At 42.0% G+C, this 26,112-nt stretch overlaps 1 protein-coding gene across 1 annotated transcript; it reads left to right on the top strand.

Annotated features, from left to right (window-relative positions):
• The first annotated feature begins 24,561 nt into the window (after window positions 1-24,561).
• LOC137826434 (putative lipid-binding protein At4g00165) lies at window positions 24,562-25,262 on the top strand. The gene has a single exon (XM_068632391.2). The coding sequence runs from the start codon at window positions 24,656-24,658 to the stop codon at window positions 25,040-25,042; it is 387 nt and encodes a 128-aa protein (XP_068488492.1). The 5' UTR covers window positions 24,562-24,655; the 3' UTR covers window positions 25,043-25,262.
• The last annotated feature ends 850 nt before the right edge of the window (window positions 25,263-26,112 follow it).

The following is a 26,112-nucleotide window of genomic DNA, read 5'->3' as shown; positions in this document are numbered from 1 at the left end:
TTCACAATCGAGTCAGCCTCTGCGAACTCTGCTCACCTTTCCCTTTCTTCTTCCTTTGCAGTTTCCGCGATGGCTCGCTCAAAGATCACCCCAAATCCTCCTTCCTCGTCACGAAACCCTCCATCTCAAGCTCATAACCCACCACGAGCACCTGGTGCTTCTTCTTCCCAGGCTGAGAGGCCTGCAACCTCTCGCCCTGACTTGGCTCAGGCCACTCAATCCCTACCCCAGACTATAAGATGTTATACCCATGGGCTACTTCGACTTTGCCGAAGGAAACTTCCTCAATAAATTCCGCTGGGGCAGTTCTTCGATTGAAGAAAGGGGACGAGCCCCACCTGTCGTTCCACAAGGAGCACGATGACAAGCTGATGGTGCTACCTTGCCCCCCTGACGTGCCAGTTTGCGCAGACGACAAAGGGAACAACGGCGAGTTGTTCTGCTTTGTATACACCACCTTGTTCAAGAAGGTGAAACTTAGATTTCCCTTCACTCGTTTTGAAAGGGAGCTACTAACCGAGCTCGACATCGCCGCCGCCCAGCTCCATCCCAACAGTTGGGCATTCGTGCGGGTGTTTCAAATCATGTGCGCACATCTGGGACTGCCAGCGTCAGTGGACGTTTTTCTTTTCCTTTTTGAAGCTAAGCACCCAGGAGATCGCCTGTGGGTGAGTCTGAACGGGATTGCTGGGAGGTCGATCCTCTCTATCTTCCAGCAATCCTACAAGGATTGGAAGGGCAAATTTGTCCAAGTGCGCCCAAACGACCAGGACGCCTCGCTGCTCGACGGCTTTCCCTTGTACTGGGTAAACAAGGGAAATAAAGAATCCAAAGGAAGCTTCAGGAGGCCAAGAAGCCCTGACAACATGGGTGCCTTGGACAAAGATCTGTGCCTCTTTTGGAAGAGCGTGGCAGACGCCAACATTACCTTTCTCACCACTGCGCTCATCTCCTTCGAGTTCTTCGAAGATCAACTCGAGGCTCGCATAGGTTAGTGCTTATCTCAACGCTTAAGTTTTTGCCCTGTGCTGTACCTCTGTTTGCTGTTGCTGGGCGCCTTGTTTGCTGCGCACAAGACTTGAGTTTTATTTTCTGCATCACTTGTTTGTCTCATATGCATACTTGCTCATGCGTTTATCTTTCTCTTTAAGCTGACCTGTATACCTTTGTATTATGCAGATCTCATGTTGGGCAAGGGAAAACTGGCTGAATTGAGGGCGCTCGCCCGAGCCCATGGGTTGGCGTCGGGCTCCCAGACCGTTCCCAATTCAGTGGTGGAGATCGCCGCTGCCCAGGGCAGATCGCCCCCTAAAGGCCCAGCCCCTTCAGAGGCCCAGCCCGCCCAACAACGCAAGAAGCTCATCCTCAGGAAGCCAAAGAGGAAAACCCCTCAGGTGGTCCAAGAGGATGAAGAAGAAGACGATGAGGCAACTGAAGATGGCCTCATCACCAAAAGAAAGAGGGTGGCGCCTTCTTCACCACCTGCTCCACCTCCTCCTCCAACATCAACACCACCTTCCACGCCAGCTCCACCTCCAACACTGCTTCCTCCCCCAGTTCCCACATCGCCAGTCCAAGCAGTTCCCTTGGCGGCGGCATTTCCTGCGGTTGAGGCTGCTGAGCCCAACTTCATGGAGAACCCCCCGAGCGCCTCCACGCCATATGTATCTGCTGGAGGGGGTCCTCCTTCAACCGCCTCAACTGCTGAAGCTGCACCAGGCGGGAATGAAGGCGCTCACAACTCGCCTATCATTATTACCGAGTCACCCTCGTCACCACCACGTCAAGAAGCTCCAACTCAACAGCCAACTCAAGAAGGTGGTGGCGAGAACCAGCAACAAGCTCCCCCAGTGCTTCCACAAGCAAACCTCTCCCTTGAGGTCAAAAGGGTGTGGGAACCCTTCTCAGCGAAACTCAAGATGATGGCAGAGGATTTCCCCTCCATCATATCAAAAGCTGTGGAGAGTTCCAGCAAGAAGCTCCAGGATGACATCTTCGTGCTCCAAGAGGAAAATCGCCTAATAAGGATCGAGGCGGAGAAGTTATCCTGCAACCTTATGCTGGCGGAGATCGATCATTCCCGAGTGGAGGATGCCATGAACACCGAGCTTCGGGTGGCGCGCAAGGAGGCCACCGATCTACGCCATAAGGTGCAACTCTTAGCTTAAGAGAAGATCGAGCTAGAGAGCAAGCTGGTCCCCTATCGCGTAAGGTGGCTGACCTGGAGGCGTCAATCAAAGCAGATGCCGCCAAGGTAAAAACCCTTGAGAAGAGGTCAGCAGATCGGGAGGTCTTCTTGGGGAAAGTTGAAAAGGAGAGAGACGACACCATGGCCAAACTCGCCGAGGCCAAAGAGGAAAATGGGAAGATCGCCACAAAGCTGGCCCAGGCGCAGGCGGAATCCAAGAAGGTTACTGAAGACCTTCTTCAAGCTCGGGAGGGAGCTGAAGAATTGAAGCAGCAGAGTGAGGGGCTCAAGAAGCAGATTGAAGAACTCGAGCTGAGCTCCGCCCAAATTCTCGCTGTTGGGTTTGACGCCGCCTTGGTGCAGTTCGCCTGCCAATATCCTGATCTGGACCTCTCCATGGTGTCCCTGAACAACGAGGTGGTGGATGGGAAGATTGTTCCTTCTGAAGACTAGTTGCTTCCCTCCATCCATTATCGCTATGCTTTCTCCTTTATACATACTTATTTGTAATAAATTTTTTCCTTTTTCTGCACATGTATTTTGAACTGATGCCATTATGTTATGACATTTCCCGCTCCTTTACATAATCTCTCCTGTTAACTTTATCTTCCTTGCACAAGTCTCTTAGGCGAAATTAACTTAGTAACTCCGCGAGCGCAATTGTATACCAACTGCTTCGAACTATCGACTTTCGAACGGTAACATTCTAACAACTTGTAACCTTAAGGTAATAAACCTCAGCGCGAAATCACTTTTCAAATAACGAGCTTTAACCCGACTAATAGCTTAAAACACAGCTCACCTGATCTGCCTTATCAAAACGGGCCTTGGCCTCTCGCCATCGTTTGAATTTCTCTTGGTCGCCAAAGAGTCTTGGCGATACCAGCTTCCTCTTGCCTTCACAACTTGGCCATTGTTCCTTCATCTGGGGTAGAGGCGCCTTTCAGATCCTTCTCTACCTCCCTGAGCTTCAGAACAAAGAATCGGGTGGCTGGGCGTTCTCTTCGAACCTACCTTAGCCACCCTCCGAACTTCTTCCACCCTTTACACTATACCTGAACTCGTTCGAGACGAGAAGGATTTTATCTTGCCTGAACTCGCTCATCGGCGAAAAGGTCTTTAACTCGCCTGAACTCGCTCATCGGCGAGAAGGTCTTTATCTCGTGCCTCCACATTGCCCCAGGGGCTACATCTTCTCTCCCCCAGAAACACTGAGGACTTTTTGCTGGTGCCTCTACATTGCCCCAGAGGCTACATCTTCTCTCCTCTGGAAGCACTGAGGACTTTTTACTCTTCCTCGCCTGCTCGCTCGACGGCGAGGAGGTCTTTACCTTGCCTCGGGACGCGCGAGGGCGTTGAGGTCTTTTAACGGGTGCCTCCGATCGCCGAAAGACGATGAGGATTTAGAAAACTTTTTAGAAAGCATGCAACATAACTCCAACTCGCCTGAAATCACATATAAGTGACAAGGTCTTTCTTCAAAACTTTCAGAAAACAATAAGCATGCAATCTAAAACACTTTAAACTTTAAAAACTCTTCTTTATTGGGCGGCCTCATTAAAAACCCTCCTCAGGGAAAAAAGAGTGCCCCCTCCAAACTGTTTTAACAGAAACATTGTAAAGCTCTTCGTGTTTGTTCTTACTTACAAAGTTCTTAACTGTAATATAACTTGAGGTGCATGGCGTTCCAAGTGCGAGGAATCGCCCCTCCTTCCAACGTTTCTAAGCGGTAGGCGCCGTTCCCGAGCGCCTCGGTTATCCTGAACGGTCCCGTCCACTTAGGCGACAGCTTGTTCTCCATCTCGTACTGGTGGGCCTTCCTCATCACCAGGTCGCCTTCTCTGAACTGTCTTGGCATCACCTTCGAGTTATATCTTCGTTCAATCCTTCTTTTCACTGCCTCAGCCTTCACTCTTGCCTCCTCCCTGACCTCATCCAGCAAATCAAGATTCAGCCTTCTTTCCTCATTCGAGTCTTCCGCTACAAAGTTCTGGAATCTCGGCGAGCTCTCTTGGATTTCCACTGGAATCATTGCGTCGCATCCATAGACCAGGCTGAATGGGGTCTCATGGGTTCCCGACTGCTCGGTGGTGTGGTACGCCCAGACTATACGGGGTACCTCCTCAGCCCAGCTTCCTTTGGCTTTCTCTAGTCTTCTCTTCAAACCTCTCAGCAATACCCGATTGGCTGACTCTACTTGGCCATTCGTCTAAGGGTGCTCGACGGATGCAAATACTTGTTGAATTCCCACCCCTTCGCACTGCTTCTTCAACAGGTGACTTGCAAACTGAGTCCCATTGTCCGACACCAGGCGCTTGGGCACACCAAACCGGCACACAATGTTCTTCCAAACGAAACCCTCGATCTTGTGTGCGGTGATCTGGGCCACTGGTTCTGCTTCGATCCACTTGGTGAAATATTCAATCGCCACCACCAAGTACTTCATCTGCCTGATCGCCAGCGGGAATGGTCCTAGGATGTCGATTCCCCATGTATGAAACGGCCAAGGGCTGTAAATCGACTTCAACTCCTCGAAAGGCGCCTTGTGCCAATCAGCGTGCTGCTGGCATTGCTTGCAGCACTGCGCATACTTCTTGCAGTCTTCTCTCATTGTTGGCCAGTAGTAACCTGCACGGAGAGTCCTTGCGGCCAGAGCTCGACCCCCGACGTGGCTTCCGCATATCCCTTCATGAAGCTCTGCCATAATTCTTGTACATTTCTCGCCATGCACACATTCCAGGAGTGGGTGAGTGAACCCAAACCTATACAGCTCGCCATCAATCATTGTGAACTTGCTAGAATTCTTCTTTATCTTCCTAGCCTCTGTCGGATCCAGCGGGAAAAGGCCATCCGCCAGGCATCGCTTGTACTGCGTTACCCAGGTGTCTGGCTCATGCGTAGCGCAGACCTGCGTCATGTTGACCCTCTCCCCCCGACATGCTCTTATTCTCGGCGATCTCAAGGTTTCTTGAGTCAAAGACCTATGACTCCTTGCCGCTTTCTCCGTCGATTTGCTTATCTGAAGAACCAGGTGATCTGCCACAAATGCTCTGGGCGTCTTCAGAGTTTCTTGGATCACCGTCCTCTGCCTACCCCCCTTGCCTGAACTGGCGAGCTTGGCTAGCAAGTCAGCTCGGGCATTCTGCTCTCTGGGCACATGCACCACTTCAAAGGAGACAAAGGAACTCTTCAATTCCTCCACATACTCCAGGTAAGCCGCCATTTGTGGATCTTTAGCCTGGAACTCACCTGTTACTTGTCCCGTGACCAACAGCGAGTCACTCTTAGCCATCAACACCCTAGCCCCCATCTCCTTGGCCAGCAAGATTCCGGCGATCAGCGCCTCATACTCTGCTTGGTTGTTGCTGGCTTTGAAGGCAAACCTCAGGGATTGTTCAATCAGCACGCCGTTGGGCCCTTCCAAGATGACTCCAGCACCGCTACCCTGCTGGTTCGACGATCCGTCCACGGAGAGGACCCAACGAAAGTCATCCCCCTCAACTCGTATCGATTCAGACGAGAGCTCGACCACGAAATCCGCGAAGATCTGCCCCTTAATCGGACCTTGGGGCTCATACTTAATATCGAACTCCGACAGCTCCACCGCCCACTTCACCATCCTCCCAGCGATGTCGGGCTTCTTTAGGACCTTCTGGATGGGCAAGTCGGTCATCACCAGTATCGTGAAGCTGTGGAAGTAATGGCGTAACCTTCTCGCCGAAAAAACTACTGCCAGTGCAGCTTTCTCCAAGGCCTGATATCTTACTTCCGGGCCCTGCAGCACCTTACTGACAAAATAAATAGGCTTTTGAGCCTGATCTTGGTCCTGGGCGAGCAACGCACTCACCGCCCTCTCAGTCACAGCAAAATACAGCCTGAGAGGGGTTCCCGCCAGCGGTTTGCACAAAACCGGCGGGCTCGCCAGGTACTCTTTAAGCTTGACGAAGGCCTCTTCACACTCCTTCGTCCAAGTAAACTTGTTGTTCCGCCTTAAGCACTGGAAATACGAATGGCCCTTCTCTCCGCTGGCTGACACGAAACGAGACAGAGCGGCCATCCGACCTGTAAGCTGCTGCACTTCCTTCACGGTAGCCGGGCTCCTCATCGCCAAGATGGCAGCGCACTTATCAGGGTTGGCTTCTATTCCTCTTTCAGTTAAGAGAAATCCCAGGAACTTTCCTGCCTCCACGCCAAAGATGCACTTCTCGGGATTCAGCTTTAACCTGAACTTGGGGATCGTGGTGAACAATTCCTCCAAGTTTGCAACGTGCTTGCTCTTCTCTGGCGAGGTCACGACCATGTCATCTACGTAGGCTTGCACATTTCTCCCAACATTGACGCAAGTACCCGATCCATCAACCTCTGGTACGTGGCCCCCGCATTCTTCAGCCCAAATGGCATCACCTTGTAGTAGTAGCACGATCTCTCGGTCATGAAGGCGGTCTTCTCTTCATCCATGGGATGCATCTTGATCTGGTTATACCCCGAGAAGGCATCCAGGAAACTCAACAGCTTACACCCTGCAACACTGTCGACCAGGGCATCTATGCTTGGCAAAGGATATGAATCCTTCGGGCAGGCCTTGTTCAGATCAGTGAAATCGACACACATGCGCCATTTCCCATTGCTCTTCTTCACCAACACAACATTGGCTAGCCACTCAGGGTACTGGACTTCCCTGATATGGCCTGCAGCGAGGAGCTTCTGGGTTTCGTCTCTGATCGCCTGCCTCCTCTCCTCATTGAACTTCCTTCTCCTCTGTCGCACTGGTCTCACCTGGTTGTCCATCGCCAAATGATGGCACAAGAAGTCGGGATCGATCCCGGGCATGTCCGAGGCGGACCATGCAAACGCATCCAGATGCCGCTCTATCACCTTGGCGATCTGGTCCTGGAGCTCAACTTCCAGGGATCTTCCCAGCTTGAAGATCTTTCCCCCGATCTCTCTTTCGAGCCACTGCTCGACGGGTTTTGGTCTGGTTTCTCTGGCGATCACCGCCCTGGCGATTCCCAGCTCCCTCGCTTCCTCAGGGCGATTCCTCGCCTCTTCTTCCTCTAGACCGACGTTTCCCTCTCCCAGCTCAGCATCCACCATCACTACGTCACCTCCGGCGGTCTCCTCCATTACCGTCGGCCTGGGCTTCACACCGGGAGGCGGGGTGGTTGTCACGTAACTCACGGACCTCTTCTTCTTCAGGCTATTCTCATAGCACTTCTTTGCTTCTTTCTGGTCGGATTTGATGGTGATCACCACCCCCTCCATAGATGGCAGCTTTACCTTCATGTGCCGGGTCGAGGGTATAGCGCCTATTCTGTTGAGCGTGGGTCTTCCCAACAGAATGTTGTATGCTGAAGGAGCGTTCACGACAAGGTACTTGATTTTCTCTGTTCTCGAGCCCGCCTCATCCGTAAACGTAGTCCTCAACTCAATATACCCCCTGACCTCCACCTGATCACCAGCGAAGCCATACAAACACCCTCCATAGGGCCTCAGCTGGTCAACGGGTAGCTCCAACTGTGTGAAGGTCGGCTAGAACATCACGTCTGCCGAGCTTCCTTGGTCCACCAGAACCCTGTGGACCTTCCTTCCCGCCGTAATCAGCGAGATGACTATGGGGTCGTTGTCATGAGGCACAACGTCCCGAAGATCTTGCTTTGTGAACGTAATGTCCACATCCGGCGAGTGGTCCTCAAACATATCCACCATCATCACAGACCTCGCATACTTCTTCCTCTGTGACGCGGTGCATCCACCACCCGAGAAACCTCCTGCGATGGTGTGGATTTCTCCGTGGGTAGGCATCTCGTGCTGCTGAGCCTCACCACCTGCTGGTTGGGAGCTCGACGCGCCCCCCGTCCTTCTATCCAACAAGTAGTCGTTTAGGAACCCGCTCTTGACCAGATCGTCGAGCTGGTATCCTAAAGCCAAGCATGAATCCACGGTGTGGCCAAAGCCCTGGTGGAACTCGCACCAGGCGTCTGGCTTTGGTCCCAGCACCTTGTCGCCCACCTTCTCGGGCGCCTTCAGCCTAGCTGATATATTGGGAATGGCGATCAGGTCCGCCAATCCCATGACAAACTTGTGCTTTGGTGGGCGATTGTACTCCCGTCGTGCTGGTTGAGGGCGCCCTGGGCCCCTGCCCTTGTTCTTCCTTGGATCGTAAGGATGGCGAGTCCTCTGATCCCTCCTGGCTGCCGCTGTCTCCAGCACCCTCTGTGGCTGGATCCTGGTCTGGGCGCGTGGCCTAGCGGGGGCCACGCTTCCCCTCTTCTCGGCGACTTCACTTTCATCGGCGATGTGAGCCACCGCAAGTCGCCTGACCTCAGCAAATGTGGCGGGGTGAGCCCTGATCAATGCCTCGCAGAATGGTCCCGGCAGCACGCCCTTCTTGAATGCGTAGACCAGCATTTCTTCGTCTTTGGCTGGCGAGCGGACCATCTGCGCCCCAAAACGATTCAGGTAGTCCCTGAGGGACTCTCCCTGATACTGCCTTATGTCGAACAAATCATAAGACACCCTGGGCGGTGCCTTGTTCACGATGTACTGCTCGACGAAGATCTTCGAAAACTGTTGGAAGTTGGTTGGCAGGCTCACAAACCATTCCAGCACCGTCCCCTGGAGTGTGCTCACGAACGTCTTACAATACACAGCATCTGACCCTCCTGACAACATCATCTGCATATGGAACGTGGTGAGATGTGCCTCGGGATCCTCCACACCGGTAAAAACAGCCTTCACAGGTACCACACTGGTGGGGATAGGCGTGTCTGTAATCGCCTGAGCGAAAGGCATGGGAAAAACGCGAGGCGGCGTCGACGGCGCGACCTCTTCAGCGACTGGGCGCCCTCGCTGCTCCTGAAGAGCTTGGCGCAATTCTTCAGTCACTCTGCTAAGCTCATCATTCCTGGCCTGAGAGGCGACCAGGTCCTCGTGCATTCTTGCCTGCTCTATACGCGAGGCTTCCACATTCGCCTGCAGCGAACGCATGATTTCCAACATCTGCGCCATAGTCATGGCGCCTTCAGCAGCAACGGGCGCAACTGGACTTGAACGGTTGCTTCTCATTTTTCTCATGAAAACTTGACAAATCTCATAGAGCGATTAACAACACCTTCTTCAGCGATGATCGATTCAGCGATCAATCGGTCAGAACTTCGCGAAACTTCGAAAAAACCTCAAGAACACAGCAAACCTCCACAGAAACCCGCAACTCCACCAAAAACCAACGCTTCTTCCACGAAAATCCAAACGAGCCAAAGAACTCAGATCTCACCGATCGAAACTCGCATAAGCAGCAAAAAACCTCACCTCACCGAACAAAAACCCAAACGAACGGTGGAAAATGGTTGCACCATCACACAACCAAACAGAAACCGCAGAAACCTCCTAGAACTCACGTTGTGGATGGGAACAGGTTTTACACGGCCCACGGTGGGCGCCTGATGATCCTGCCTGTTGACCGAAACGCTGGAGCCTTGCCTCGTCAAACCTGGATTGACTTCTGCGCCGTGTTAGCCTCCGTCCTTCACCGCGATCCACCTCAAGAACCTGCAAAAGACGAAACGACGCCGCTGCGGCCGATCACGCTCCGACGTCCAAGTCAGCGACTGGACCATCAATTACTTAAGAGTCAAACTCAAGAACTCTGAGGAACCATGACAAGTTCTCTCTCAGCGTACTCTCGTTCTCGCAATTGTAAAGAAGTAATCTAAACGCGTGCATACCTCAGAAGTTCGTTGGAAACTCTTATATACCTGGACACTTTCTCTCTCCTGGCAGTTACACATTTGGACACGTGGCTCGCATCCAGCTGCACACGTGCCATCATCTGGAGCATCCTTGACTTGGGCGCTACTTCTGACTCTTCTTTGGCTAAGTTACTTATCCATGGTATACTCAGTGCATAGTTGCCTTGGAGCGTGATCTCTTCTGGGTGGCGAGTTCGGGTGCCTTCGTACACACCTTCCCTGTGGTCTCGCCGGCCGCCTTCATGATCTGCCCTACCTGCTTCACCGTGTATGTTCAAGTGTGCTATCTCCCGAGCTCATCCTCTGGCCAACTGGGAAATGACCATCTGCCTTCATCTTCGGCGATGTCCTTGTTTCGGCGATCTCTAATCACTTGGTCGCCTGGGTTCGCATCTGGCGACTTCATCTTCAACCCGGTGGCCGCCGGTTCAGGTGTGCTGGAGATCGGAGCACGCCAACTTAATAACTGGCGACTACACGAGCCCCCCGACTTCCTTCCCTCGTGCCAGCCAGGTGTCCCATCAACACGCCTATACAATAGCTTGATGCCACGTCATCACTTCCGACTACCAGGGCGGTACAAAGTTGTTACCACCTCCTAAAGGAATTATGCCTAAGGGAAAAGTAACTACTTTTGGAAATTTTAGAAAACATAAGAGGATTAGAGGACACATACAACCATCACAAGGGAGATATTGTGAGAAGTTGCCAAAAACAAAAGAAAAACAAAAATGGCAACTTCACACAATTAAATTTTCTCCAAATGCTCACTCTAACTCCTTTGCGTTGTTTCAAGATTCCCATAGATTGACATTTGATCCAGGAGGACACACCTTTACGAAGCAAGAGGCTACTATCCGAGATCAAGTCTGCAAATTTGAGGATAGATCTTCTCAAGAAGGAGGAGATGATGGACACCATCCAGCCACAACCATCCCCCTAAGAAGCAAAAGCATTGGATTTGAGGAAAAATCCTTTCAAGAGGGAGGGGATGATGGAAGAGGGCCAAGCACAACCTTCCATGAAAGGCAAGAGCCAAGTCAAGAGCGTCTAAGACAAGCTAGGAGCGTCTAAGACCAAGCTAGGAGCATCTAAGACAAGCTAGGAGCGTCTAGGACAAGAAGGCCAAGCTAGGAACGTCTAGGACAAGCTAGGAGCGTCTATGACAAAGAAGACTTGGATCAAGCTATGAATGGGAGAGTGTCATTCTAGCACGTATTCTGTGAAGGCCCATCAAGTGTAGTTTAGCTTTAATTGGGGTGTAAATAGCATAGCCATGTGGACAAATGTTTATTTTTCTGCACATTAGAATTAAGGATGAGTTAACCTTGATTAGCTAAAGGTTTCTAGAAACCTTCACTAATCAAGGGACGGTTTTGAGAAGCCATGTGCACCCATGTGCACCCATGTGCTCCATGTGCCCATGTGCCTCACATTTCCATTTCATTTGGCTTACATTTCATTTTCTCTTAGCTTAACATTTACGGCCTCCTTAGCCTATAAAAGGAGAAGCCTATCACTTGTATTTGCAAGATTAATGAGAGTAATGTTATGCTGCCAATTTAGTGCCATACATTGCCTTTGCCTAGTTTCTAGGACTTAATCTTCTCTTCACCATTTTACCAAGAGGGCTGGCCGAACCTCCCTTTTTCCATACACTTCATGCACCTTCAAGGTCACCACAACTCCTAGGAGGACCTTGCCCACTTTCTTCATAGCTTCCGCACCATATTCACAAACATCCAAGAAGAGCTCCATGAGAATGCCATCAGAAAAACTCCAGAAAAGATTAAATCAGTAAAAAAGTGAAAAATGAAAAAAAAACATGAGAAGAGACGAACAGAAGAAGGAAAAGATCACCTTGGTGGTTGAACATATGATGGATATGAACGAAAATCCATTTCACTTCCACTACTGGTTGCTGCAGAAACTAAAATGTAGATGAATATCATTTTTATGCTGTCAAAAGTAACAAAAAAACACAGAATCAACCATGTGAACAACAAAGAAGCAAAGAAACAGTAGAAACATGAAAAAAACGAAACTTTGATGAGAAAAACCAAAAAAAAATTCATTTTTATGCTGTGGAACAAAGAAATTGTAAATGAGATGAATAAAATCTACATAACGGAAACAATAATCACCTCGAGAAGGAGAAGGCAAAAATGAAGAACCATACAGGAAACCTAGAGAAGAAGAAACCAAAAGGCAACGGAAAAGAAAGAGAAACCGGGAAAGTTGAGTAATAGGAGAGAGAAACGCTGAAAGTGTATATAAAGAAAGGGAGTATTTAAAGAAATAAGATTTTGCACACGTGTAAGTCATACAGTCACTCCCAAAATGAGTTTCAGCTTGCTATTTTTAATTAAAATTTCAAATTTTTTCGTTTTGAATTTTTTTTAGAACTTACCCTGGGAGTGCCTTCTATTTGTATTATTTATAGATTTAAGTTGCAGCATATAAAGTTATATAGACTTAATATTGTATATATAAGTTTTGGGTACATTTCCATGGTTACTTGGTCATGAAAAAACGACTTCTTGACTTTGATTATTTTAAAAGTGATTTTACAGAAAGAGCAGTGGCTTTTCAAGAGGTGTGTCAAAGTATAGGGGTGTTGCAAGGTGGATATTTCTGATCAATACGCACAAATTGAGTTTTGAATTGTTGCTTGTGAAGATGAATCACTAATGATCAGTGGTGAATGTTTTGCAGGCACACTAGTGCAAAAAGATTAAAAGAATACTCCTTATTAAGTGCGGGTTTGCGCTTAAACGCATTTGTAAAAAACGAGGTGGCAATTTTGAAATTAATTTGATTTACAAATGCGGTTCTAGAGTAAAACTGCATTTGTAAATCAATGCCAATGATTTACAAATGCGGTTTTACTCTAGAACCGCATTTGTAAATGCTTTTTACCTTAAAAATTTGAAGCGCGCCACTCCAGTTTCACACTTTCACTTTCTTCTCCGCTCTGGCCTTCGTTTTCACTGTTCTTGCGCTCGCGTCTTCTCTGCATTTTCGTTCCTTTTCGCCATTGTATGTTTCGCGAATCTCTTCATTGGCATTTTCGTTCCTTACTAGTTTTCGTTGGCGCATTGGCATTTTAGGTTACTGTTCCATTGGAATTGCTCCTTCATATTTGGTCTTCGCTGGTCTGTCGCTGCTCCGCCACCGCCACCGCTTCCGCCGCGCCGTTGTCGCATGCCTCTGCCACTCCGATCACCAGCAACCTTGGTTCACGGAAAGGTTGGTGTTCTATTTAAAATTTTTTGAATTTTTATTTAATATTTTGAATTTATATATTTGTGTATTATAATTTATATATTATTATATATAAATTTGTATTATATAATTTGTATTTTCTTAAATTTATATTATATATTTAGTTGTTAATTACGTTTTAATAAAAGTTTTATGTTATGTTAGTTGTTACTTTTAGAATAGAATTATCGTGTTTGGATTGAGTCCGGGGGTGTTCGACCCTCGACAAATGTGTGAGATAGAATACTAATTATTAGAAAATCCTAACTATTCCAGAATATATAATGGATTGAGGTTGGATTAATGTTGTTCGTATAAGTGATGAGTACGAAAGGGGAGTAGAAGAATTTATACAATTTGCGCAGCGTAACGCGATTATTAGTGGTCATGATGGAGCAAAGATCAGGTGTTCGTGCGTTAACTGTTTGAATGGAAGGATACTGGATGTGAATATCATGAGGGAACACCTGCTATGTGATGGGTTTCTTCGATCTTATACAACTTGGACATGGCATGGTGAATTATTAAATTTACCACGTGTTTCCGTAACTGAAGAATATGTGGGTTCTACCATGGATGAAGTAGTACACGATGATGGAGATGATGATCGATTGGAGGACATGATTCGTGATGTGGGGGCTGAGTGTTTTGCAAAAGCGCATGGATATGGAAGTATGTCAAGAGATGCAGAGACTCCTTTGTATCCTGGATCAACTAACTTCACACGGTTGTCTGCGGTGTTAAGATTGATGACTTTGAAGGCAATAAACGGATGGACTGATAAAAGCTTCACGAAATTGCTCCAGCTATTGAAGGATATGCTTCCAGAGGGAAATACTCTACCTAATCGTAATTACGAGGCCAAAAAGATTCTTTGTCCAATGGGTATGGAGTACAAAAAGATACATGCATGTCCTAATGATTGTATATTATACCGGAAAGATTTTGAATTGTTGAAAAGTTGTCCGAGGTGTGGGTTATCACGTTATAAGTTGAAACAAAAAGATGATGATTCTATTGATGAGATGGAAAAGCATGGACCCCCAATGAAGGTTATGTGGTATCCTCCCATCATTCCATGGATGAAGCGTTTGTTTGCTATCCCAGACGATGCTAAGAATCTTAGATGGCATACAGATGAGAGGAAATGCGATGGCATGTACCGACATCCAACTGATTCTATTCAGTGGAAGAAATTTGATGATGACTTTCCAGAGTTTGGTAAAGAATCAAGAAATATCCGACTTGGTTTAGCTACAGAAGGAATGAATCCGTTTGGTAATATGAGTACAAATCACAGTTCATGGCCTGTATTACTAGTTATTTACAACTTACCTCCTGGATTGTGCATGAAGCTAAAATACATGATGTTGTCTATGATGATATCCGGTCCAAAACAGCCAGGGAATGATATTGATGTTTATCTAAGTCCCCTAATTGAAGATTTGAAGTTAATGTGGGACCAAGGTGTTGAAGTATTTGACGGATTTGCTAATGAAACTTTCAAGCTTCATGCCATGTTATTTTGCACCATCAATGACTTTTCGGCATATGGTAACTTATCAGGTTATAGTGTTAAGGGTCACAAAGTGTGTCCAATATGCGAAGAAGACACTACTTCTCAACAATTGAAACATGAAAGGAAAACAGTATATCTTCGGCATCAGAGGTTTCTTAGAAGTCATCATCCTTACCGGAGGTTGAAAAAAGCCTTTAATGGACACCAAGAGGGTAGTGGTCCACCAACTCCATTAATCGGTGTTGAGGTTTACAAAAAGGTAAATAACATAGACCACACCTTCGGTAAGTAAAAAAAAAAGTCATCTGTGACAAATATTTGGAAGAAGAAATCAATTTTCTTTGATCTTCCGTACTGGTCGAGGTTAGAAGTCAGAAATTGTATAGATGTAATGCATGTTGAGAAGAATGTGTGTGATAGCTTAATTGGTACACTTCTTAACATTAACGGGAAGACGAAGGATGGTCTAAACGCTCGTTTAGATTTGATTGAGATGAACATACGCGGCGAGTTGGCACCCATAGAAATGGGTAAGCGTACATATTTGCCCCCAGCCTGTTACACAATGTCAAAAGATGAAAAAATTAGTTTTTGTCAATGTCTAAAAGGTGTGAAAGTGCCACAAGGACATTCCTCAAATGTGAAGAGCCTAGTGTCAATGCAAGATTTGAAGTTAATTGGGTTGAAGTCTCATGATTGTCACATCTTGATGCAACAGTTGTTGCCGGTAGCTATCCGTGGGATCTTACCAAAAAATGTTAGACATACCATAACCCGTTTGTGCTCATTCTTCTCTTCCATCTGTTGTAAAGTCATTGATCCCTCAAAACTAGATGAACTTCAAAATGAAATTGTTGTTATCTTGTGTGAATTGGAGATGTTTTTTCCTCCGTCTGTTTTTGACATCATGGTTCATCTAGTGGTACATCTGGTAAGAGAGGTTAGATTGTGTGAACCAGTGTACTTAAGATGGATGTATCCTGTTGAGCAGTATATGAAAATTTTGAAAGGTTATGTGAAAAATCATTATCGTCCAGAGACTTCAATGATTGAAAGGTACATAGCTGAAGAAAGTATTGAATTTTGTTCAGAGTACATGACAAAAGCAAATCCAATAGGTGTTCTAGCTAATTCATGGCACCACAGGCGTTCTACAAGTAAATGTTTACGTGGTGTGAATATTGTAAGCAAATCTCGATCAGAAGTCTTGCAAGCACATTTGTACATATTGAATAACATAGATGAAGTTGTACCTTACATAGAAGCTCATAAAGCCATTGTGAAGGCAAATAACCCAAGACAAGTAGAGAAATGGGTCTTGATGGAACATAATAGAACTTTCATGCCTTGGTTTAAAGACGAGGTGTTCAAGGATTCAACGGCATCAGAGACCTTGACCTGGTTGGCTGCTGGATTGAAGTTTGGTGTCATCTCATGTACAGCGTACGAAGTGAATAATTGTATATTTTACACGAAGTCCATGGATGAAAAGAGTACAGTTCAAAATTCTGGTGTTACTCTTGAAGCCGAGTCAATGCAGTTTTCGACTTCGAAAGATACAAATTCAGTACTTGGATCAATGGCATACTATGGGTTTATAGAAGAGATATGGGAGATTGACTACACTAAGTTTTCCGTTCCAGTTTTCAAGTGTAAATGGGTTGACAATAAAAGTGGGGTTAAAATTGATGATTCAGGATTCACACTAGTGGACTTTCGAAAGATAGGGTAACGAGATGAGCCATTTATAATGGTTCAACAAGCATCTCAAGTTTTCTACGTGAAAGTAGAACATTGGTATGTCGTTTTACACGACAAAAAACAAGGGGAGACCATAGATGATATTGAAAATGGTGACCCCTGTTCATTCACACCAAAGATAATTAATAAAGATGACGATGTAGTTGATGATGTACATGCAACCCGTAAAGACCACAGTGAAGGGATTTACATATGAACTTTCAACCCTCATGCAACCTGTAAATAAGCATTTTAGATTTAGATTTTTATGTATTATTTTTATAAGATTTTAATTCGATGTAGATTAACTAATGTTTGTTACCTAATTTTTTTAACAGAGACATGGATGACGATCAGACCCCACTCAAACCTCGATCCGGACGAGGCAGCAGAGGACCTACTAGATTGAAGCGTCTAGCATTGAGACGTGCTGCTGGTGAGAAGACACGTGTTGACATTGACGTCAACACTGGAATGGCTTTTGGTCCTAAGGCAAATGAGTTTATGAGCTATCTTGGAGTTGTTTCTCGTGAGAGGCTCTCCATTCTGATTAATTCATGGGATGAGGTGTCAGAGGTCGACCAGAACATGATCTGGGAGGATGTTCTGGTAAGCTTTACATTTTGATATAATGCTTTTTAATATTCATTGATTAATTTTAATTTGCTGATGTTATTTTGCAGGCAAACTTTGAAATTCCTGATGTGTAACCGCTTCGATGAAAGATTATATCCAATATCGGACTCAAATTTCGTACCTTTAAGTCAAGACTGACTTCGAGATACATTTTTGGCGACCTTAAAGACGAAAATCCATGTTTAAAGTACAAACATATTGATGAAGAGACATGGCGTCTTTTTAAAGATAGCCGTCAAAATGAGGCTTGGATGGTAAGTGAAGTAACTTAACTTTTTTTGTTTATATAACATTAATAAGTTTATCTTATTTACTTCAGTTTGTTTATTTCAATTATGACAGGATCGTCGAAAGAAAGCTCAAGAGATAGCTTTGAAGAATCTTACCCCGCATATGTCTCGTTCGGGGTATCGAAAACTTGAGCAAGCACTGATGATGGAAAAGGAGAAATCTAAACAGGGGACGTTGTTTGAGAATGTGGAAACAGGGGTCACTTCTCCTCCATCACCACCTTTTCGCCATCTAAAATGGAAGAGGGCCCGAATTAAAAAGTCGGGTGCACCAAGTTCTGAGCAATCCGGGGTTATCATCAAAAAAATTGTAAGTTATTTTTGTTATTTTCATTTATTTTCAAGCATTAATATAATATGATTTTTGTGTACTCTTGCAGGATTCCTTGGAATCCGACGGTAAATTTGTTGCTGAAGGTCATCACGATATCCTGGTTGAAGCAATTGGATGACCTGAGCACTCTGGTCGTGTTCGTGCAGCTAGACAAGGGGTTGGAATTAAACTATATTTTGGAGTTTCAGAACGACAGTCATCCTCCTCCTCCAAAGAGAACGAAACTCAAATGAAGACTAAGATACGTGAAGAGTTAATGGAAAAGATGAGAAAGGAGACTGATTTGATGTGGCTAGAGATGAAAAAGGAGAATGATCGAATGCGACAAGAGTTTCTATCGCAACAAGTTTGCGCTGAGCCGATTGAACCCCTTGTTAGTCCCACTCCCAAGAGCACAAAGGGGAGTTGTGCGGCTCCTCCAACATTAGGGGATGATATCAATGGGCAGACGGAGGATTGTGAGCTACTGGTAGTGGGCGGCAAACTTCCTCGGGTGGTGGCCCTTGGAAAAGTCTATCAAAACGCCACCACCTTACATAACGTTCCTCTCTCCCCTGATGTGGCGAAGGTAACAGTTGAAAAAGTACGATTTCCTGATGCTCGTGTTCCACTACCTTCAGATGAGGTAACCATTGTGGCCGATGCATTTCAGACATTCGTTGCCTGGCCCAGAGAGCTCATTCGATCTATGCCCAAACCTCATGTAATAATTTCATTTCATTATATTATTTTTTATTTATATTTATATATTACATATAATTTAATACAAATGTTGTTTATCTTGTAGAAACCTTTTCGGCCACCTAGTCCGGAAAAGAAGCGTGAGATTCTAGTTGACGATCCTATAGCTTCCTTACGTCTCATTGCTAGTCAGATTGGCTATTAACCTTTTCCAGTTCCGTGGGATGATACATTTTTTAAAATAAACACTGAACTGCCACTGTTGATGTACACCACAGATTTATCAGAATTTATATATGGGAATCAGGAGCTCAATATAAGTATAATTCAATTTTTTATGATGTAAGTATCTTTACCTATTATTCAATTTACTTTATGTTAAATTATTATTGATTATGCTTTAACTAAAAACATGTAGGTTTTTGCATAGAGTCTGTATCACTGAGGGGAAGGAAAATATGTATGGATTCTTAGATCCTGCATATACTAATCCCGTTGGACCAAACTCATCTGATACTCAAGCATACATCACTAACACCCTGGAAAAAGAGGGAAAACAAATTTATTTATGCCCTTATATTAATGAGTAAGTTTAATTATATGTCATTAATTATTATTATTTCATGTTTTAAATATTTACTAACTCTTTTCATGGATGATATAGGCATCATTGGCAGTTACTTGTCTTATCAATGGTTGATAAGACTACTGTGTGGTTCTGTTCCCTACACAAGAAGATTCCCACAAAATTTAAGGATATCATTGATACGTAAGTACATTATAAACTTAACTTTGTATATGTTACTAATTAACCATCTACTAACGAGGTTTTTTGTATTAACCAGTTCATGGTGTGGATATAACATCCTAAAAGGTCGATCCAGTTCAAATAATTTGAACTGGATAAGAATAAAGGTTTGTAATTTTTTTCTTTCTCTATTATCATTGTTTATCAATATACTAACATATTACTTTTTATTGAATTATAGTGTAATAAACAACCAGGAAGCTATGAGTGTGGCTATTACATTATGCAATGGATGATTATCATTATAAGACTAGGTGTTAAAACTGGTTGGAAAGAGGTACTATATGTTAAATCATTTTTGTAATTCTTGAACATATATATATATCTAAAAACTAATTTATGTCAACTATATTTTGCAATGCAGTTATTCACAGAAGAAACACCAATGAATTCGTAAGGCATTTCATATGTTAGAGAATCTTGGTCCACATATTTCATAAATTTTTATAACTCTAGCATAGGTAATCAATAATGGTTTTATTATATGTAATTTGATTACTTGTAAATGTACATTTTGATGCTCTCAAATTTATATCTATATTTCTGTATTTGTCTAGCTGGGTTTGATCATTATGCAGGTTAATTTATATGGTTTAGGGACAATACAGACTGCACTTTAAAAAAAAAACACTATTTACAAATGCGGTTATTTACCAAAGCCGCATTTGTAAATAAAAAAAATAAGATTTACAAATGCGGCTATTACCAAAGCCGCATTTGTAAATGTGATTTACGAATGCGGTTGTTACCAGAGCCGCATTCGTAAATCTTAAACCTCTAAACCCTAAACCCGCATTCAGAAGAAGATAAAAATGCGGTTATTTTAAATAACCGCATTTGTAAATCTAATTTACAAATGCGGTTCTATGGCTGCATTTGTATCTCTCTGATTTACGAATGCGTGCTGATCAAATGCGGTTCTATAGCCGCATTTGTAAATGTAAAATAGCCGCATTTATTTTACATTTCTGCACTAGTGGCACCACCACAATGGTATACGGGAATCAAGAATAGGAAGGGTTTTTGGAAACAAATATCTCTATCTTGGCACATACGGTAAGTTAAATCTCCACAAGCACAAACACACACAAAGCAAAGATACAGTTAGGCTTCTTTCATTCATTAGCCTCTGAATAGCATATTTTGTTGACGAACAAAGGCACCCTAGAGGAAGCGGCATGAGCTTATGACTTAGCAGCCATTGAGTACAGAGGGATTACTGCTGTAACAAACTTTGATTTGAGCACTTACATAAAATGGTTAAAGCCTGGAGGAGGAAGCACTTAGTGTAAATACTCAAGCTACTTGTAACACTAAAAGGGAAGGAGAATCTTATATTCATTCTTACTATTGAGGGATAAAATTGAGAGAAAGCGTTATTATGCTTATTCATGCTTTTTACATTAATTTGTCTGTCTACTTAGTTAAACTTTTGCTATTTTTCTTTTGTTTTAAGTAGTGAATTATCAATGTATTTTGACGGTGATTTATAGCAATCATAGAGAGGAAGATATTTCAAAAGCAGTTCTATACAGAAGTGACACATACAATTTATGCTTCTGGGGATGTCACAAAAATGGCCAATTGCAGTAAAAGAGCAGTAAAAGAGAGAGCCAAAAACAAGAATCGTGAATACAGAAGAAGTTTAGAGAAAGAGTGAGGAGAAGCTTTGAGAGAGAAAAAAAATGAGAGAAAAAGGATTTCATTAATTGATTAATGAAAAATGTACAGTGCATTGTGTTATGCAGAAGGTAAAACAATATAGGCACATCGTAAGAGCCCAAAGAGCCACAAAGGGCCCAAAAACCGAAAAAAAAAAAATAATAGTTGCAGTAACAGAAAAATATTATAATACAAATACAATAATAGAAAGATATTTTAACAGTTATTATAGAATGGCACGTGAAGCCAAATCATGATCTCCCTCCTTTACAACGCGTGGGAATTGAGTTAAATGTGGAAAAATCATTGGATCTAGTAACTTGGTATGGAAGAGGACCATTTGAGTGTTATGCGAATCGAAAAGCTGCAGCCCAAGTTGTAGTCTATGAACATAATGTTGGTGAGTTGCATGTTCCTTATATTTTTCCTGGGGAATCTTCTGGCAGGGTAGATGTTAGGTGGGCAACATTCAGAAACAAAAATGGTTTTGGAATATATGCTTCTAGGTTTGGTAGCTCTCCACCCATTCAAATGAGTGCAAGCTACTATACACCTCAGAACTTGCCCGTGGCACACACAATGAAGAGCTTATTGAAGATAGCATTGAGGTTCATTGGATCACAAGCATATGGGATTAGGTGGAGATGATAGGTTGTCGCCATGTGTCCACAATCATTATTTGATTCCTCCTGCGTCATATTCATTCTCTGTTAGATTGTGTACTGTAACTCCAGCCACTTCTGGGTATGACATCTATAAATCCAAGCTTCAAAATTCTAGAATTCTTGGATCACATTACTCTATTCTATCCAAGAATAAACATGTAGAATAAGACAGAAGACTGGTATGTTTACAAAGAACTACTTCAAAGTTGTTGATGTAAAGAAACATTCTCATGCAATCATTTTAGTTGGAAGCTTGATTTAATAATGTGGAAGGTGAATATAATCTTGATTTAATGATGATGTGTAAATCAACATGTACAAGTGAACGCTTTTTTTTTAAGTTGCTTTAGTTTTTTAGATTACTGGAATACTGTAAATGAAAGATATTTGCGCATTAGTTAAATTTGTAGGCAACTTATAAGTATGATAGTATTAATTTCTTATTAGATCAGTTGTAAATTAATGTGTCATATCATAAACACTAAAAAGTATGAGATTAAGATATAAATAATAAATGTTACTTTTTAGAATAAAAATGAATAAATTATTTTAAAAATTGTGCACTTTAGGCATAGTTTATTTTCGAAAAAAATATTTAATTTTTGTTTAGATATATTTTAAGGAAGATTATATTTTTAGAGATCGTTGGAAGTTAAGGAAGTTCAGAAATTACTTAAAGTAATGGGGTTCAAATATCATTGAAAATAATGGGAGTTTGGAAATCGCTGGGAAATAACAGGGGTTTGGAAATCATCGGGAATAATGGGGGTTTGGAAATCGTCGGGAAATAATTGTCATTACAGGAGTTAGTAAAAATCGCCGATAATCTTTTAGCGACGTTGAATCTTTCAGAGGAAAAACAAACCGCGGATAACGTACTTAGTGAAAGTTAAAACCGTCGATTATGCTAAAATTAATTTCCGTTAAAAATTATTTTTCTTGAGGTAATATATGGAATATTTGATGAAACATGTTATGCATTATGTTTGTTATAAGATGATACAAAATTATTGACACAATATTATATTTTTTAAGATATTAGGGCAATGAATAGAGTAATATATTAAATCTTCAATAAAGCATGTTATATGTTTGGTTTCTTATAAGATGATCAAGAATTTATTGATGCTCATTGTTTACTCAAGTTGGAAGGCAGGTTGTAAGTCATAATTTTAAAATCATGCTTATCTTTTGTAGCTAGCATGGAATTTTGCTTATTGTCACAAGCCTTGATTCTATGTTTTGAAAGCCAGATTCCTTATATCTAAGTATCCAAAAATTCTATTTTTTCATTTTTTGTCACATATAAGAAACTTATATGGTGTCATCCTTAAAAATATTACTTGGATAGTCGAATTTGGTTTCGATATTAATTTCTAGAATGATCTCTCGTGTTCTTCTATATGTTTTTCTCTTATTGTGGTGGTTCCTTTTAATGAACAAGTAAAACTTTGTGCAAATGTTGCCTTGGCTTGGTCTAGTTCTTCTTAGTAAGTCTCTTATCCCTTATCTATCTTTCCGGAAATTCAGAATTTAAATAATGTGGTATTTTTTTGTGTGGAAGGAACGTCCCTAATTGGATGCCAGAGGATTCAGGTATTCATAATCACAAAGTTGTTTGATGTTTTTTTCTCTCATATTGGGGTTTCATATGATTGGGAACTAATATTTGGTCTTCTTCTATTCCATCGATCAAGACCCTAGTTCTTTAGAAAAGTTTACAAAATAGATTTCCCAGTAATAAAGAGGTGCAGTAGAGAGGTGTGAATATTTGTTCTATATGTTTGCTATGTAATAATCATGAAGAGTCTCTATCTTATCTTTTTTTTTTGGATGTTCTGTTTCTTGGTAGGTTTGATCTTGGCTTCAACAAGAGATTCCAGCAGTGGCTTTTTCTTCTCCTGAGAATTTATTATATTATATTAAATCCCCTACCACCATTGGAATTCCTTACTGAAGCCAAGATCAAACTTGCTAAGAAACAGGACATAAAAAAAAAGGATAAGAAAGAGACTCCTCATGATTATTACGTCTCCTGAGAATTTAATATATATTAAATCCTTGGAAATTCCATTAATTAAGCTTATTAGACTTGCGACTATTACTTTCTCAGTCTGGATGACTTGGAGGATGAGAAATCACCTCAAGTTTTAGCAAGAAGTTATAACACTCATATGGCTATTGAAACAATAAAGAACTATGTTAGAATTTCTGGAAACTCCTCTAAGTAATCTATGAACAATGAAATATTTGATTTTTCTATTTTTAATTTTTTTTGTAATTAACAAGAGGCTAACGAAAATCTTAAACATCTCCAGGTTGTTTGGAGTTTTGCTCTAAGGTTATTGAATTAAAGTCAATACAATGTTGTCAAGGGTTCTTCGGGTCTTGTTGCTTGTGCTGAAATTTTAAAGGCAATATGGAAAAGTTTGTTGATGGGTTTTCTTCCTTCTTCGGTGTTCAATCGTATATTTTTGTTGAATTCATGGAAGCTATCATTGTTATTGAACAAGCTCAATAAGTTGGATATTATCGATTATGGATGGAAAGGGACTCTACCGTGGTATGCCTTGCTTTCTCTTCTATGCAGTTACATCTTGTTTCTTGAAGTATAAGTAGTAGATAGAATAAATGTTTTGTCTTTCTATAAAAGGATTGAGTTTAGAGTTTCACATATTTTTAGGAAGTGTAATCAATGTGTGAATAAGTTTGCCTCTATAAGTTTCACATATTCTAAATATTTTAATCACTATATATTTTTAAAACATTATCATTCTTAAATTATTAATTATATTAATCCAAATACTTATTTATAATTTTATCTTGTATCATCTTCTTTATTGTAATTTATTTAATAAATTTATAATGTAAGAGTTATCCTATATGTCTAGACTTACTCTTAGAGTAAAATAGTCCACAGTTTCAACATATTATTTGATGCCAAAACCAACTACAAGTGACAAAAATGAGCTAGATCACTATCCATTCATGGTTCAGTCTAGGCCACAAATTCAACACAACCTATCCTTTTGCGGAATCCAGCTAGTTAGAAACTGCCATATCTTGTCATTTTAACTTGAACATCTTCTCTTTCCATGATGGGAATTTCGTTTGAAGAAAATGAATTCAAAGGACTCAAAGTTGGGTTGCAGTTTTATCCTGCTCAATTTATTTTTCATCAGTTGTATTGCAACGGATAATCTCCCTTGTCCTCCAAAATCCACTATTCCACCTTCCACTGCACCGCAGAAATGCCCCATCAATACGCTAAAGTTTGGTGTTTGTGGAAGTTGGTTAGGATTGGTAAAAGAAGTAATTGGGAGTAAACCAAGCGAAAAGTGCTGCACCGTGGTGAAAGGTCTCGCTGATCTTGAAGCGGCACTGTGTTTGTGCACTGCTATTAAAGCCAATGTGATGGGATCTGTGAAGCTCAAAGTTCCTGTCGCTCTTACTTTGCTCATCAATGCTTGTGGGAAGAAGGTTCCATCTGGATTTGTCTGTGCTTAGAATTTACAAATCATGTGTCTGTCTTTTAAGTATCTGTTGCTTTCAGTTTAACTAAAATTGCTGCTTACACTTTTATTTGGGGATACTCAACTTCACAAGGCTGTCTTTGAGCATCTTCAACACAGTATTCAACTCATTAGTTTCCCTCAAATTAATGTTATCATTGTAAGAACCATGAACGGATAGTGAATAAATTCTTGAGTATAAGAATTTTTAAAAATTCAGGAGCATTTCTTTTTAAAAAATAGAAGGATGGATATAAGTCTTGTTTAACGACGCATCATTAAAGTAAAAATAGCGTACTTTCATGAATAATTTTACCGTTTTTTAAAAAATAGTTAATGAAAAAGACGTCATATTGCATGATTTTTTTCTGAAGATTTTAACAACTCTAACTGGTACAATTTTTTTTAAAGAATTTCTAATTATTATAATTTTCTTTTAATTTAAAAAAGTCTTACCATGTGGGGCTATGACTTCTATTTTTTAAAAATGTTTAATAACTTTTCCTTTATCTATTATGATAATTCTTTTAATTTCATTTCATTAGTTTGAATGTAATTCATGTAATCTATATTTTTAAAATAAGTCCATGTTAATTTAACTTTCAAAGAGAACGTGCATATTTGTTACTCATCCCACATATTATTATTGTACTCTCTTCCAATCAATTTGATGGAAGGTCATCAATTTTACTTAAGGGACTACAACATTGACTCATTTTTACATCTTCAAATATAGTGAGATCAAATTGAAAAGTCATCATAATATTGTACTATAAACGTTATTAAACCATTTTAAAATGTTGAAAAAAAAAATTCAAGTTTTTTTTAAATGGTAATAAGTTTATATGTCATAATACAAATTTTAGGTTGATTTGATTTAGTTTTAATTGTGTAAGTTAAAAGTAATAAAATATATTTCAATATGAAATAAGTTAATGAATAAAAATATTTAATGGATTTTTTAATTAAGGTATAGTTTTTTGTTCTCATGGAAATTAAAAAAGAAAAAAAAACTGAAAATAAGTGTATTCAATTTAAAGCTGAGATGTTAAATTGCATAATGAT

Source organism: Phaseolus vulgaris, chromosome 8 (assembly GCF_051622355.1).
Source record: "Phaseolus vulgaris cultivar YP4 chromosome 8, ASM5162235v1, whole genome shotgun sequence".
Taxonomy (NCBI): Eukaryota; Viridiplantae; Streptophyta; class Magnoliopsida; order Fabales; family Fabaceae; genus Phaseolus; species Phaseolus vulgaris.
This window is presented reverse-complemented; position numbering and strand designations above follow the sequence as displayed.